Below are 17,594 nucleotides of genomic sequence, written 5' to 3'. Positions count from 1 at the left end.
GAAATAATTAGTGACTAAGGTAAGGTTGTCTCCATTTGTGGTAAATACATAGGTGGCAATATTGGACCAAAGTGCAGGTTGAATTTCATGTGGGTGGAACGATTCGCTATATTGCTGTGCCTGGCAGCTTTAACATGCCTCCTGCATCCTCAATAACTTTTCATTCATCATTGATCACCTGGCCAATGGACGATATCACATGCATGTCATTTCATCTGCTCTATACTCCTCTGTCCTTGGTATAGTTGGGACAATATATCCTGGTGAAGAGTTTCAGGTGTAATTACTTGTTTCCTTTGAAAGTTACACCTCATCGGAAACGGAGCTCATCTCTGTAAGACCAAAAGCACGTGAGAGCGTTTAACACCTCTCTCATCATGTTGAGTCACTGTTCACTGGTAACTTTTCATAGCGCGTTTACTTATGAGTCATTAGCTGTTTATGATTGAAGTTGGGTACAATTATGCTGACCAAATGTAACAGATCGATTTTGAGCACACCTTTCACCCCCACGTCCATGCTGTCGATTAGTCGATGTACTGGAATGTGCGCATATTTGTTCAAATTTGCGTCATTATGCTGTGTATTGTGAAGTAGACTGTGTAATTTATCTATATTTTTAATATTGCTTGCTTTTTGTAAGTTTGTGTTTTTGGGTTTTGGGTGAGTAACATGGGGGCTTTTCTGCGTAGATAGTTAATAATTAACTTGCGAGCATTTCTGTAGCCATAGTGATCTCAGTGAACACAGTTTTTGATGCTCGGCTTTAGGATTATGTGATTTTATGCACGTTGGGAGGGGTTTACAACTGAACAAGGTAAACATGCTCAGGAGAGGTTTTTGTTCAGGCTTAAGGAAAACACCATGTCTTATATAAGACATATGGTTTTGCTTTTAGTTTTCCTTTGAGTGTTGGGCAGTCCCCTGAAATCCATCAATGAAGATTCTTGCATACACGAGTGTTTGTGAGAAAGGGAAGGACATAGTGAAACTAGATTGCCTCAGAGTAAAATGTGAATGTTATTCACGAACCAAAAATGTTGGTGTTAAAATCATGAAGAGGTTATTCGAATCTAAGTACATTTAAGCTCACTTGCATGAGTAACTCCTATGATGCTGCTTGGCCTGCTGTGTTCATCCAGCTCTACACCTTGTTATCTCAGATTCTCCAGCATCTGCAGTTCCTACTATCTCCAAAAAAAAACTGTCTGCTGATCAAGTCTATAAGTTAAAGTCAGAAGTGACTTCAACTTTTGAAGGAGTTAGTGACAGGGAGTCTGCATGAGTGGTGTTTTTGGGTACTATATAAAGCTGTCATTTCTCTTTTCAATTTTTAAAAGAGTGTTTTAGGATTAATAGGAATGTGCTGTGTTTAAAAATTTTTGAATTTGTGTTATAAGGAGATGATTTGGTTTAGTCTGTTTTATCATAATTTGTTTGGCTAATAAATGTTAGTTTTATTATTAAAATTAAATTTGCAATGTTGCGTGCTTATATTTCAGTGAGAAACCACTTTGTTAAAAGAAAACAAACAAAAAATCTATCAAGCCAGGTTTCAATCCGGCATCTGACTTGTCCAGTACCAACATCAGTTAGGATCATAACAATGTGGTTGAGGCAGTATGGTGGCTCAGTGGTTAGCATTGCTGCCTCACAGTGCCAGGAGCCTGGGTTCAATTCCACCCTTGGGTGACTGTCTTTATGAAGTGTGCATGTACTCTCTGCATGGCTTTTCTCCTGGTTTCCTCCAAAGATGTGCACATTGGTCATGTTAAATCGCCCATAGTGTCTGGGGGCTATGCAGGCTATGTGGATTAGCTATGGTAAGTGCTGGGTTATAGGGCAGGGCAGGGGAGGTGGGTCTGATGGGATGCTCTTCAGAAAGTCGGTATGGACTTGATGGACCAAATGGCCTTCTGCCACACTGCAAGCATTCTATGAATGTCCAAGGTAACAGTGCAGTGAAGCACATGGTTGATAATGTCTTTGCATTCCATTTCCTCCAACTCCCAGTAAAGCTTTTCTTGTATGTGAATAGAAGAATCGATGGATGGAATTGCTTTATCTTTGTGGAGCAACACACTTTCCTATGGCATCAGATCGAACTCAGTGCATACATTCTTCTGCTGCCCTGGGTGCACACTGGTGATCTTATGGATAGTCACATTATTGAGATCCGTGCACACTGGTGGTCTGTCACTACTAGCCTGCTCATGTGTTTGAAGTAAAATATTTGTTGTTTCCATGCCAAATTGCCATTGTTGCATTGTATTTTTAATGACCCAATGTAAAGGATGAGTGAACCATTGAATGCAATTAGTTTTGCAATTGTCAGTTGCACTATTGAGTTCCAACAATCCAGGCACATATCCTTCAGAATTCGGACTGGTGGGACATCTGCACTAGCTCCTATGTCAATTTTTACTTTGTGTGCGTGATTGGACATTTGATATCAATTAAGGCAAACGTTTCTGGTTGTCTGACTTTAACCACACAATGTATTACATTCTGAATGTGGAAGGCTTGTTTATTCTTTGTTTGGGAGCTGTTCCATGCTGGATCTTACCTCAGGTCTGTCTTGCAGTGAACTTTGTGAATTGCCTCATGTTTATACAGGTTTCTCAGTGCACTCCTTGCTGCTGTTGCCATATTTCTACATCTGTCTTCTGTTTGAGCGTGCCCTTTTTGGAGCCAGACGCCTTGCAAAGGCTGGCACAGTCTTCTTGTGTACCATACTTCTTCTAAGTCTTGGAAAGAGGCACAGCTTTGCAGTGGACTGCATTACCACACAACCTGTTTGTTTCATTCTGTCCTCATTAGAGCCTGTTGACTGCATCTAATGCTTATAGGTGCTGTTGTCCAGCTACAATGTTTTCATATTTTCTGCTAGCTGTGAGCAGTGTTTCAGTGTTGACCTTTCTTTTTTTCCAAGTGGTCTTTTTGAAGAGCTTCAATGGGTGTTGAGGGAATCACAAACTCTACCATTGGCTCCAACAGTTTATCCTCTGACAAATCATATTTGCCACTGTTGTTAGCGTGTCTATTCACAAACTGATCTTTTGTTCCCTTTGGCTTTAGCCTAGTGGATATCGATTTTAAGTGATGAATTCCAAAGTTGGCCCTTACATGCAGCTGATCTTTTTGCATTTTCCGTATCTTTACAGGATCTTTCTCTTCTCTTCAAATAAACCCGAAATATTGACTGTGTGTAGCCACTCATTTCCAACTGCTAGCAAAACTTTCATAGCTTGTCAAACAGTTCTGTAGTGAGGCCCAGCTGCATTCTTTGTTTAAAAAGTTTAAACTCAGCCTGAACGTCAGTATCTTTTGAGGACAGCCATGAATTGCTGATCATTCAAACTTCTAAAAGTGCCATCAGTCCATCTTATTTCCGTGGCCGAGAGATTTGGTACCCATCCATTTGTTATTCTTTTGTCTTTTTCAGACACTGCTGATCTGCAGGTATGTGTCAGTAATTCTGTTACTTTTTACTTTTGCTTTGTTTAATTTTTTACACTTCTTGTGTGTCTTCAGCACTGTACTTGGTGTTCATTTTCTATTTTCGGCTTAAAAACTTATTTCAGCATTTAGTACGGGTTGCAGCCGTTTTGTCCAACTCAATGAGTTTTCCAGTCTTCTTCTTGTGTTTGGTACTTATTTTTCTCTGTTTGCTGAACTGTGTCAATGCCTGGATTACCATTATGTTTGCTTTTTGTCCCTTTTTCATTCTCCCTTTTCACTTGAAAGAAATTAAGCACTGCTGTACATGCTGTAGTAAGTTCTTATGCTATCTGTATAGAACAACGAAAATAAGCTTTCAGTTTACTCGAAGATCTCTGGTGGGATTATTTACAGCTCAACTAGTAATGACAGTGTAGCATAGTCCCTAGACACAGCCCTTGCTAGAGTGCTATCATGCAAAACGCCTGTGACTTCTGGTCATATCATGACAACCAGGTCCTTGGCTCATCTGCATGTTAGGCTTCTTAAAAGTACATCATTTTTAACGCAATAACACATCGCCAGTTCTTTTTGAACTTTCTTTAATTTAGGGATCTAATTCACATCTGTGCCAATATTTATGCTCTTTATCCAAAACCATCCAGTTGTTAGGTAGATCCAGCTATCTGTTTCTGAAGGACTCCTTGCTTGTCTGCATGGCATGAAATGCTGATTGTCCAATCTTTCCAATAATGCCATCTCACTTCCAGTGACACAGTACCACCATGAGAAATTCAGGACTATGAAATTCCCAACACTGAAGCAGTTGGCATGTGCTGGTGTTAGCTCTTCAACTGGGGGTCCATTGTAATTCCAACTCCCTATCCAACTTCTTGACCCTTTTTATGTTCTGTGTTTTCAAACACTTACTAAATTCTGTGTTTGGTTCTGTTTATTTCCAGTATTTTCATGTCTGTTCCAATAGTTACAGCAATGAGTACAGATAAACCAGAAAGCATGAAACAAGTTACAGAGCAATGTAATTACTTTGTTGGGGAAAATAATTAAGACCTGAAAAATCAACCATTTCAGTTGTTTATAATCAAGGTGGTTTTGAAGTGCCTGTGTTAGGTAATAAAAGCAACTTTTCAATTCAGAAGAATGGAGAACACATAAAACAGATTTAAATTCTATAACACCAACAAAATTTGGTAATATTCATTGGGAATATGGATAAATCATAAGAAAGGGGCAAAAGACAGAAGACATCCCAAAGCACTTTACATTAAATGAAATACTCTTGAAGGGCAGTCACTCCTGTAACATGGGAAACCAAGTCACAAATTTGTTAATTGCAAACTCCCACGGACAACTGAGATGCCAATCAAAGCATCAATTTTAATGATTAGCTGAAGGATAATTTAGGCCAAGTCACCTCCGTAAAGCTGTTTTTTACAGCAGTGCTGTAAGACTGTTTAATGTCCAATTGATTGTTGAACATTTTAAAAGTTTAAAAAATGGCATGTCTGACAGTGTAGCATTTCCTTAGTAGTATACTGAAACGTCAGTCTGGATTGTGTGAATGTATCTCCGAAGTGTAATTTGAACCTGCAGATTAATAGAATCGGAAACTGATAATATTGAAAGTCAAGCTTTTAATTAATGTACTTGCAATTTTCTTTTCCCTCCTGATTTCCTGTGAGAAAATACTTTGACTAGAGCAACAAATGCAGTTCATTTATTTGTTTGTTCAACAATTGCTGATATGAAGCATTCCAAGAAGGATGTGAGAGAGTACAGAACAGATTTGAGAATACTAGGAGTGAAGAACTTCAGTCATGAGGAAAGATTGAATAAGCTGGGGTTGTTTTCTTTAAACAGGAAGGTAGAGGGGAAATTTACTTGAGGTGTATACAATTATTGGTGGTCTAGGATTGATTGAAAATATATATTTCCCTTAGCAGAAATGTCAATAATTACAGGGCATGGATTTGATGTAGTTAGTGGAATAGAAGAAAACGTTTTCACCCAGAAAGTGGTAAGGGTCTAGAATTCACTATCTGAAAGGATGGTGGAGGCAGAGACTCTCATTGCATTAAAAAAAACACTTGAATAAGCACTTTGAGTTCTGTAACCTAATCAAGAACCAGACAGTAGGATTTGGATGAGTAACTTTTGTTTTACCTGGCACAGACAAGATGAGCTAATGAACCCAATTTTTATGCTTCTGTGATTACTATTCACTTTAGTGTCTGTAAGGTGCCTTGACAATTTTTCTCAATCCTCTAACAATGTTGTCTTCTACACTCTTCTGTTCAAAAGTAAAAAGAAACAATCACAACTCATAGCGATTAAAAATACACATTTTATTAATTATTTCTTTGAGATTTTTTAAAACAGAATGGATAGATTCTGTTACTGTATTAAAATGCACAGATTATGCACATCAGAATAGTAAAGTAATTTAGTCACATCGAACAAATGGGAAGAATCAACTCTTATGAAAACAACAGAACTTGACTAGTCAGGAAACTTAACAACTGTCAAAACATGAAAGCACATACTGTTAGCAGCTGTGAATACAGAATAAATTTATAACACAAAGCTATATGCTCAATTTGATAATATGTAGGGCTGAGATTTTCCCATTCTTGCTTGAACTGTAGTGGTAAGTGTGTTAGTTAGTGACTAAGATGCCACACCCAAGGTGAGATAATTCGTTGTCTCACCCGCTTATCATCTCATTAAATGTCAATAAAGGCAGGAAACCTGATTACGCACTTCCTATCAGGCCCTTCAAAACTGGTGTGTCAGAAGGTAGAGGCCAGCAGCTTCTGGGTCTTAATGATCTCCAGTTGAGGTCTGCTCTACGGGGGATCCAGTGGTAAGAAGTTAGACATTTCTTTTTCTTCTCATAGGATGGGGGTCTTGGGAGGTGGGAGCCCGGGGAATCAAGGCACAGAGCGTGGATTTCAGAGACCATCCCATTGCTGACCATCCATGCTTCTCATTGCCCCCAAATCGGAGCAGTTGAAGGCCAAACTCAGCAGGCAGGTCACCCTGGTTTTCAGTTGGGAACCCAGCCACTGTTAATTGACCACTTAAGGGGCTTAATTGCTGGTGAGTTGAAAGTCCCTAGTATATCTTTTTCTGCAATTAATTCTAGAGGAGGTGAGAAAGGGGTCTCTTTCTCTCTGGAGCAAACTCACCCAATTATTTCCCCTTCTCCCCGTCTCCATGGGCTGAGAATTCAATAATGGATGGTGAAGTGCCAATTTCCAAGCATGTCCCATAAAAATACAAAAATAAATTGAAATATTTTGAAGAAAATAACAAGAACTGTCTGCTGCAATGTTAGTAAAGTGGATTTTATTTTATAAGTTCTTGTACAATTCTGGTAACAAAGGCTTAGCAATTGCTAAAGGACATTTTACAGAAGATTTTAATTTTGCACTCATGTGACAAATATAAGAATGCCAAATTTCAAATGATCACAACAGTTTATGGTACAGAACAAAAAATGCGCTGATTGGTTGACACGTTGATTCCAGTAGCCTGGGGTATTATCATGAAGGAAGCAATGGGAACTGTAATAAAAATTCACATTGGGAATTAAATACACAAAATACACAAGGCAATGTATTGGGAAAGTGTTGTGAGAGAATGACAGGTAATGTGCTTTTGTTTTAAACTAGATTATAAAATGATTAGATTGATCAGAGGTAAATGCACTTTCCAAAGCACTGCTGCCAATTCATTTGTTCAAAAAGCACACTTTTCCTGCATTGCATTGACCTTTTGTCTGAGGAACTTCCTTGACATTTTTTTTACAACCTTATTAAGTTTGGCGGCCGTCAGAATTTTCACTAAAGCTTCTACTGTTACATCTGCACTCTGTTGTATTTTCCATTTGTGAAAGAGAAGCATGATCTGCTGCTGCTCTTCCTTGTCGTTCCATGTTTGAAGCAGGTTTCTTTTCGTTTCATTGAGGAGAGCCTTCCCTAGACTGAACACTTTCCTTTGGCCAAGTTTTTGACGTGCCACGAAGTTAAATAGTGCCTTTTCACACTCTGTAGTATCCTCTGAAACACAGATTAAACCAAATTTTATTTAGATACGATTTCAACTGAAACCTCAGATAGAGTTCTTTCTCAGATATTTATGTTGAGAATAATTAAGTAATTTGGTTAGGAGACAGATACAACGGACAAATTCAATTTTTCATAGTCACAATCAGTCTTTTGCCTGTGTCCCAGGTCACAATATATCCTCAGTTAACAAGGAAGTTTTAGTCGAAGAACTGGTGCGTTGACAATACATGGTACAGGAATAAATGGTCAGCAGTTGATCACAATATCCATGGGGCGGGAAATTTGCTTTAAAATCATAGCAAAAAATGGTGGATCGGATTTTCATCTGCGAGTCTTCAGTCTCTCCAATTTAAACAGACGCAAGTAAAGATTCTGCAGTAACTTAAGAAAACTGACTGATAAAAGCGGAAGAATCTTTGCACCAAAAGGCCTGGCAGCAAGTTGAAAAAGGAGATGGCACCATTTCCAAAGAAGAGGCAGAGGAAAGGTTGCTGCACTAAATGTAGCTGGAAAGGAATATTCTATCTCCCATAGGTGGCCATTAAGTCTCCAGAACAGTTGAGCAAAGAGTTTGATTTTTATTCTGGCACACAGTACGCATACACTGATTTTGTGGAAGCACAGTCTGTGCCCAGAGTTGGTCTCCCTGAAAATTCATAGGGTCCATTCTTAGGCATTTCAGGTACATGTGTGATAATTGTGGGGGCTTTAAACAACATGTAGACTGGAAAAGTCATGTGGACAAAGATTGCCTAGATTGGGAATGTATCAAAATCTATTGTGGGAAGAGTTTCTCAGAGCAGTATGTTCTGGAGCCAACCAGACAACAGGCTATCTCAGGCCCGGTATTGTGTAATGAGACAGGACTAGTCAGAACAAGGGTGCCCCTAGGTTGCACAATCATAATTTTTTGCATTTTTTGTTTAGTTTGATGGTGAGAAGAGTAGGTCCAAGTCTAATACTTTGCATTTAAATATGATTAATTGTGACAGCATGAAAATTGAACAATCTAAACTGAACAGGCGAATTATGTTAAGTGGTAGGTCCATAGTGACAAATATCTGAAGGGACAATTCAGACGAGAAAGAATGAATACATTATAATGAGAGAGAAATTCTCCAAGGACAGGACCCACCATCCACAGTGAATTAAATAAGTTACATGTTTCTGAGACCCAGATAATGTTCTGGGGACCCAGGTTCAAACCCTGCCACTGATTCAACAAAAAAAGTCTGGAATTAAGGGTCCAATGATGATCATGAAAACACTATCAATCATCAGAAAAAAAAACCCCATCTGGTTCACTAATGTCCTTTAGAGAAGGAAATCTGCCACCCTCACCTGGTCTGGCCTACATGTGACTTCAGACATACAGCAATGTGGTTGACTCTCAGTTGTCCTCTGAAATTGCCTAGCAAACCATTCAGTTGTACCAATCGCTACAAAGTCTCAAAGAAATGAAGCTGGACAGATCACCTGGCGGCATCAACATAGGCACTGAAAAGACAACGGCACAAACAGCACCGAGTACCCTGGAAAGTCCTCCTCACTAACAGCCGGGGGCTAGTCTCACAGACTAGTCAAGCAATGGCCTGACATGGTCATACTCACAGAATCATACCTTACAGACAATGTCCCAGACATCACCATCACCATCCCTGGATATGTCTTGTCTCACCAGCAGGACAGACCCAGCAGAGGGTGTGGCACAGTGGTATACAGTCAGGAGGATGTTGCTGTAGGAGTTGTCAACATTGATTCTGGACCCCATGAAGTCTCATGGCTTCAGGTTAAACATGGGCAAGGAAACCTCCTGCTGATTACCACATACCGTCCTCCCTCAGCTGATGAATCAGTACTCCATGTTGAACAACACTTGGAGGAAGCACTGAGGATGGCAAGGGTGCAAAATTTACTCTGGGTGGGGGTTTGAATGTCCACCACCAAGAGTGGCTCGGCATCAGTATTACTGATCAAGCTGGTTGGGTCCCAAAGGACATAGCTGCTAGACTGGGTCTGCGGCAGGTGGTGAGGGAACCAACAAGAGGAAAAAACATACTTGACCTCATCCTTACTAATCTGCCAGCTGCAGATGTATTTGTTCATAACAGTATTGGTAAGAGTGACCATCGCATAGTTCTTGTGGAGACAAAGTCCCACCTTCACAATGAGAACAACCTCCATCATGTTGTGTGGCACTATCACCGTGCTAAATGGGACAGACTTCAAACAGATCTAGCAACTCAAGACTGGGCATCCATGAGGTGCTGTGGGCCATCAACAGCAGCAGAATTGTATTCCAGCACAATCTGTAACCTCATGGCCCGGTATGTCCGCCACTCAACCATTACCATCAACCCTGGTTCAATAGAGAGTGCAGGAGGACATGCCAGGAGCAGTACCAGGCATACCTGAAGATGAGGTATCACCCTGGTGAAGCCACCAAACAGGACTACTCACATGCCAAGCAGCAAAAGCAGCAAGTGATAGACAGAACTAAGCGATCTAAACTCTGCAGTCCTGCCACATCCAGTCGTGAATGGTGGTGGGCAATTAAACAATTCACTGGAGGAGGAGGCTCCACAAATATCCCCACCCTCAATGATGAAAGAGCCCACCACATCAGTGCAAATGATAAGGCTGAAGCATTTGCAGCGATCTTCAGCCAGAAGTGCCAAGTGGATGATCCATCTTGGCCTCCTCCAGTGGTCCCGAGTATTACAGATACCAGTCTTCAGCCAATTCGATTCACTCCACGTGATTTCAAGAAACGGTTGGAGACACTGGATGCTGCAAAGTATATGGGCCCTGACAACATTCCGGCAATAGTACTGAAGACTTGTGCCCCGGAACTTACTGCTCCCCTAGCCAAGCTGTTCCAGTACAGTTACAACACTGGTATCTACCCGGCAATGTGGAAAATTGCCCAAGTATGTCCTGTAGACAAAAAGCAAGACAAATCCAACCTGGCCAATTACTGCCCCATCAATCTACTCCCGATCATCAGTAAAGTGATGGAAGGTACCATCAACAGTGCTAAAAGCAGTATCTGCTCAGCAATAACCTGCTCAGTGATGCCTAGTTTGGGTTCCGCCAGGGACACTCAGCTCCTGACCTCATTACAGCCTTGGTTCAAACATGGATAAAAGAGCTGAATTCCAGAGATGGGATGAGAGTGACAACCTTTGACATCAAGGCTGCATTTGACTGAGAGTGGCATTAGGGAGCCCTGGCAAAACTGGAATCAATGAGAATCCGGGGCCAAATTCTCTGGTGGTTAGAGTCATACCTGACACATAGGAAGATGGGATAACAAGGTGTGGAGCTGGATGAACACAGCAGGCCAAGCAGCATCAGATCCTCTAGGCACAACCATCTTCAGCTGCTCCATCAATGGCCTTCCCTCCATCATAAGGTCAGAAGTGGGGATGTTTGCCGATGATTGCACAATGTTCAGTACCAGTCGCGAGCTTTCAGACACTGAAGCAGTCCGTGTCTAAACGCAACAAGATCTCAACAATATCCGGGCTTGGGCTGACAAGTGGCAAGTGACATTCGTGCCACACAAATGCCAGGCTATGACCATCACCAATAGAGACAATCTAACCACCACCCCTTGACATTCCATGGTGTTACCATCACTGAATCCCCCATTATCAACACCCTGGGAGTTACCGTTGATCAGAAACTCAACTGGACTGACTACAAAAACACAGTGGCTACAAGAGCAGGTCAGAGGCTAGGAATACTGCAGCAAGTAACTTACCTCTTCCCTCCTGAAAGCCTGTCTAACATTCACAAGGCACAAGTCAGGAGTGTGATGGAATACTCCCCATTTGCCTGGATGAGTGCAGCCCCAACAACACTCAAGAAGCTTGACACCATCAAGGATAAAGCATCCACAAGCATCCACTCCCTCCAGCACCGATCCTCAGTAGCAGCAGTGTGTACTATCTACAAGATGCACTTCAGAAATTCACCAAAAATCCTCAGACAGCACCCTCTAACCCACGACCACATCCATCTGGAAGGACAAGGGCAGCAGGTATATGGAAATACCACCACCTCCAAGTTCCTCTCCAAGCCACTCACCAGCCTGAAATATGTTGCTATTCTTTCACTGTCTTGGGGTCAAAATCCTGGAATTTCCTCCCTAATGGCATTGTGGTACAACCTACAGCAGGGGGACTGCAGCGGTTCAAGAAAGCAGCTCACCACCACCTTCTCAAGGGCAACTAGGGATGGGCAAGAAATGCTGGCCAGCCAGCGACACCCACATCCCTCAAAATGAAGAAATTAGAAGAAGATTCTTTAGGAAATAGCATATTACTATAAAAAAATGAATGGCAAATCAGAAGATTCGATCGAATATAAAAAAGTGACTAAAAGATGCATAAGTCGGGAAAGTGACAGTGCTAGAGGAGAATAGCTAGAAATATAAAAGCAGATTGTAGGAGTTTCTACAGACATTAAAAAAGGAAAAGAGTTAAAGTGAGCATTGGTCCTATAGAAAGTGAATCTGACAATGGAATACTGAATCTCCTCCTCTTGAATCTCACACAAAGACCTCTACCAGTCAGGCAGGCAATAAAACATTGATCTTGTTAAGACAAGCTACCTCCAGAGGTGTGAATAGTACCAGCCACTTAGAATTTTGTTGTTGAGGCATGAGGGCTAATTTCCATGGCCCTTGCTGCTTTCAGTTTATGCAGGCAAAATGCTGATCTCCCCACTCAGAATTGTCTTGAAAATAGAGGAAAATCTCTCCAAGGTGTTTATAGATTCACCAAAACTAATGCTCACAAGAAATCCTGATGATTGTTCTCTAAGACTGAAGGTTGGCATTAGCATGTATCTATTAGTGAAGGCATAATTGCGGTTTAATAGATTCAATAGGCAGATCTAAAATTCTGAGTACAGTAGAAGATTTTGTTGTCATCCTGAAAAATATAGATCAATAGGAGGGTACCTGTGCTCACTGCATTTCAAACTACTGCTAATGGAGTACATTCCTCCATGCCAGAAGAACATAAAGTATATAATAACTCAGTAATTCTATTCTTCTGATTGAAAATAGAAGTTTCTCAAAACAGAAACATGCAAATTGATCTTTCAAGGCATTTTTAACTAAAGTCAAATAGGTATTAGCATGAGAAATAATGGTGAACAATTTAGCTTGTTATCTAGTTCATTGAGTGTTACTATGTAGTGTAGGATGTGGTTTTCAGAAAGAGCAAGGACACCTTAGTGTTCAGAGCAAATGTGCATTCTACCTGTACTTATTAAGATTAGCAAACCATGATGATGCGTGGGTTCTTTCCACTTTTATGTAATATAATGTGGAGATGTGCTAACATCTGTGATATGTTGAAACTAGACCTGAGATAGCAGGACTGATTTATGAACAGAGACTGGATTGCTCGGGACTGTATTTACTGAACCATAGAACAATGGCGGGAGAGGAATCTCATAAAAACTTACATAATTCAAACGGAACTAGACAGGACACCACAGGAAGGATGTTCCTGATGATCAGAAAGTCCAGAAGCGGTGGGCCATTTAGGACTAAGATAAAGAGAAATGTTTTCACCCAGAGAACGTGATCCTATGGAATTCGCTGCCTCAAAAAGCACTTAGCCAAAACACTGCATGCTTTCAAGAAGGAGATGGATATCGTTCTTAGGGCTGAAAGGATTAAAGGAAGAAAGCAGGAACAATGTACTGAGGTGGATGATCAGCCATGATCATATTGAATCATGGAGCAGTCTAAAGGACCAATTGGCCTACTCCTGTTCCTATTCTGTATGTTTCTACAATAATTTCATTTAAATGAAACAATGAGTTGTCCCCACCTTTCCAATGAACTACCATGTTCTACAATGTTGAATGCATGGTTAAAAGCACTTTGCAGTGTTGGATTACATAATTCTATTAGCACAGAAATACAAAGTTATTTTAGAGCTTGTTACTTAGGCTGGAAAGGTACAAATGAACTGTTGCATAATATTCATGCAGTTACACAGATTTTTAAAAAAAATCTTTTGAGATACCTTCAGAGCCACTGGGCTGACATGGGCTACACAAATTGTCATGCCAGGCAGTACCAGGGATATCCAACTTTAAGCCCAATTCGGTGCAGTTTGTGTGTCTCTTACATTGTGCAATGGTAGAAGTCACTGATGAAAAGAAACCCCGTGCACATTTCCTACAAATTGTACTGCTGTATGGAGTGCCTGATGAATGAAGAAAGATAAGTGAGTACACACAAAATTAAAAGAACTCATAAAGATGGTTGACATAATGAACAAAAAGTTTCTCTTGGGATGAATCCAGAGTTACAAATTCAATAAAACTAATGAACTTTTGTTCTTATTTTGGGAGATGAATACACTCAAATTTTTATTATGCACTTAGATCTAATAAAACAGTAAGAAAGTCAGTTTCTATAGTTGATGATCTCATGTTCTAAGCTTGCAATTTAAATTATGCAAAATAGATTTACAAAGACAATGTCAGAACTGCATATTCTAAATTTCTGTAAAGGCTGAACAGGCTGTGGCTCTTTTCCCCAGAAAGAGAAAGTTGACGGATGACTGAATGGATGCCTTGAAATAATGAAGGGATTTGTTAGACTAAATATTGTAAAGATGAGAAATGAGAAATCATAAGTATTAGTACATGGTCAATTAATCCAACAGCACATTCAGGGGAAGCTCAGAAGTCACATGACACCAGGTTATAGTACAACAGGTTTGTTTGAAATCATGCACTTTCAGACCGCTGCCTCTTCATCAGGTGAAGTGAAGAAAAGTATACAGGCACAGAAGTTCCAGGCAGAATATATGGAATCATAGGCTCTGCCTATAAATTCTGTGCCCGAATGCTTTTCTTCATTTCACCTAACGAAAGAGCAGTTGAACTATAACCTGATGTCGTATGACTTCTGACCTTGTCCACCCCAGTCCAACACTGGCACATCCACATCATGATATTCAGGAGAGAGTTCTTTACCCACAGAGTGGTTAGAATGTGGAAATTTCTACCACTTGGAGTGAATGAGGCAAATAGCATAGACATCTTTAAGGTGAATTCATACAGAAGAAAAGAATAGAAAAATATGCAGGTGGTGTTCGAGTAATGTATTGTGTGAGGATATTCGTGGAGCACAAACACTGGCACAGACCAACCAGACCAATTAGCAAATGAAGGTATATCTTTAAACATGCAAATTGCGAAAAAGGTACCTGCTGTTTTAACTCCATATCCAGGAAGACATGTTTTCTGCTTCGTACAAAATTCATATTCCCAGAAGTAGCCATCTTTGCACTCGCACACTCTGTTGTGAGTTGCATTGCATTCATGCTTAACATTTTGATTTTCTTTGCAGAAAATGTTGCAGTATTGACATTTTTTCAAGTAATTCCAATACTGCGTATAATGACTAGCTGAACAGGGTGCACACTGCGTATCATGGTCTTTTGTGCAATGCTGTACCATATGTTGTCCTGGAGGGCAGCGACTACAGGTTAGACCTTCATGTTGAAAGGTAGATGCAGATGCCTTGCATTTCTCTATACTTATGTAAATAATAATGACGATAACGAAGGTGAGCGGTGACTAGAGAGACAGAAATTTTAACTTCAGTTATAGAGGTAGCATCTGCTGGGTCAATCAATACATTTACAACCATGAAAGGATAAGTTTTCCTTCGTTCCTACTTTGTGACTGTGATGGGGAAGAACTTCAACCCATGCTGTCTAACGTTTATGCAACAAATTGTAGACTGCTGCAAGACTGGGGATTCATTTATATGAAAAGAGAACATGCTCTTTATTTGTTTTCTCATGTATTATTCATGACAGCTTTATTTTTGTTGATATTCAGATATAAAAAGCATATCAATCCTCTTCAAATCAACTGAGATATTTGTTGGCTGAACCTTTGGCTGACATGATCCTAAAGATAATGTTTTCTGCAGGAAACCAATTCACAGAAGGTTAGTGCGATGACATCATGAATTCCTATCATGATCTGCCTGTACTGTTTGCAAACAAAACTTTTCACTGTACTTAGTTACACATGACAATAAATCAAATCAAATCAACTACTGTTAGTTATACAATTCCTGTTTCTTGCTCCCCACCTGTTGAGCAGCCTGTCTCAGTCATACTGCTAGCAATTCCTAAATGCGCAAAAAGTGAGACTGAGTCATCCATGACATGTGAAATAAAGCAAAAAGAAGCCCCACATTCAATAAGTTTAAAATAGTAATTGTCTTATTGTATTTAAAGTATTTAAATCAAATTGCGAATGTGAATAAAAGAGAGATACCAGACTGTAAACATTATCTCTATTTCATTTCTCCACAGATGCTGCCAGATCTGCTGCGTTTTTCCTGCGTTTGCTGGTTGTTATTATTATAAATTACCATTTCATAATAAGCACGAAGCCAGACAGTACATGGACAATTTAGCTTGCCTGGCAGTAATTGAAAAATGTCTAAACTAGGTTTTCTACTCATCCTTCATAGGTGGCTTGCTAATATTGATTACATGATAACAACTGCAACATTTAAATGTTGATATTCTGAGATTGCAGATCTTGCCTGTCAATTGCATGGTTGCCTAATATCTGTCTTAGTAGGTGAAACTCCCCATCAGAAATGGGAACTCAAAACATTTTCCTCATTACTTCTGGTTTGGGATGTGGAAGAGGAGAAGATGACTGAAGGTCATAATAGTTAACATCATAAATAAAGCAATATTATTTCTCTTTTGTCTAAAATAGTTGACACAAAGTTACAGAGATCGACAATTTAGTGTGGAAAAGTTCATTGCAATTGAAATTATGAAACATAATGGTAAATGTAATTGAGGAAGGAAAGTCTAAGGGAAGAATTTCAGAAGTATTTGTCTAATTCCTGAGCGAGAAGTTATTATAAAATATTATGCGATGTACATTTATGTGACAGTTATTTTATGTTATAGAGTCATTATCATAGAAACATAGGAACAGAACTTTCAGTTGAACAAGTCCATGCTGACCATAATCCCAAACTAAACTTGTCCTACCTGCCTGCACTTGGCCCATATCCATCTAAATATTTCTTAATCATGTACTTATCCAAATGTCTTTTACATGTTGTAACTGTACCCACATTCACCACATCCTCTGGAAGTTCATTCCATACACAAACCACTCTCTGTGTAAACAAACATTGACCCCGTCTTTTTTTTAAGTCGTTCTCCTCTCAGCTTAAAAATATGACCTCTAGTCTTGAAATTCCCCCACCCTAGGGAAAAAAAACTCCTGCCATTCACCGTATTTATACCTCTCATGATTTTACAAACCTCTATAAGTTACTGCTCAACCTCCCACAATGAAAAGATCCCAACTTATCCAGTCTCTCCTCGTAACTCAAACCCTCCCTCCCTTTCCCTCTGCAGTGTCTTTTCCTTATCTAAGGACCACGCACTTGCCTGAATGGGGACGACGAGCTCAGTGTGGGCTGCTTCAGCTCAGAAAGCAATCCACTAACTGAAAACACCTTAGCCAGCCGGGATAGTAGGAACTGCAGATGCTGGAGAATCCGAGACAACCAGGTGCAGGGCTGGATGAACACAGCAGGCCAAGCAGCATCATAGGAGCAGAGAGGCTGACGTTTCGGGCCTAGACCCTTCATCAGAAAAGGGGGAGGGGAAGGGGGTTTTGAAATAAATAGGGAGAGAGTGGGAGGCGGATAGAAGAGGGATAGAGGAGAGGATAGGTGGAGAGGAAACAAACAGGTCGAAGAGGCGGGGGTCATTTCAAGCCCACCGACTCCCACAGCTACCTAGAATACTCCTCCTCCCACCCACCTTCCTGCAAAAATGCTATCCCCTATTCCCAATTCCTTCGCCTCTACCACATCTGCTCCCAGGATGAGGCATTCCACTCCCGTACGTCTCAGTTGTCCTCGTTTTTCAAGGACCGTAACTTCCCCTCCTCGGTGGTCGAGAACGCCCTCAACCGTGTCTCCCACATCTCCCGCACCTCATCCCTCACACCCCGTCCACGCAATAA

At 40.5% G+C, this 17,594-nt stretch overlaps 1 protein-coding gene and 1 long non-coding RNA gene across 3 annotated transcripts in view; one reads left to right on the top strand and one right to left on the bottom strand.

Moving 5' to 3' along the window:
• The first annotated feature begins 286 nt into the window (after positions 1-286).
• Positions 287-16,345, top strand: LOC125482944. The gene is made up of 3 exons (XR_007261933.1): positions 287-398; positions 15,417-15,528; positions 15,902-16,345. It is a non-coding gene; the product is annotated as an uncharacterized LOC125482944 (long non-coding RNA).
• LOC109933031 (tumor necrosis factor receptor superfamily member 11B-like) overlaps positions 5,789-17,594 on the bottom strand; it is an 18,350-nt gene continuing 6,544 nt past the window's right edge. For both annotated transcript variants that reach the window (XM_020532052.2, XM_048595896.1), the window contains exons 2-4: positions 14,777-15,149; positions 13,583-13,765; positions 5,789-7,523 (exon numbers count right to left, since the gene is read on the bottom strand). In XM_020532052.2, the coding sequence (XP_020387641.2) occupies positions 7,204-7,523; positions 13,583-13,765; positions 14,777-15,149 (876 nt within the window). In that variant the 3' untranslated portion in view covers positions 5,789-7,203. The remainder of the gene's footprint in view (positions 7,524-13,582; positions 13,766-14,776; positions 15,150-17,594) is intronic.

The sequence above is a fragment of the Rhincodon typus genome, chromosome 4 (genome assembly GCF_021869965.1).
Source record: "Rhincodon typus isolate 14 chromosome 4, sRhiTyp1.1, whole genome shotgun sequence".
Taxonomy (NCBI): Eukaryota; Metazoa; Chordata; class Chondrichthyes; order Orectolobiformes; family Rhincodontidae; genus Rhincodon; species Rhincodon typus.
The sequence above is the reverse complement of the archived record's forward strand: the minus strand, read 5'-3'. Positions and strand labels throughout refer to the sequence as shown.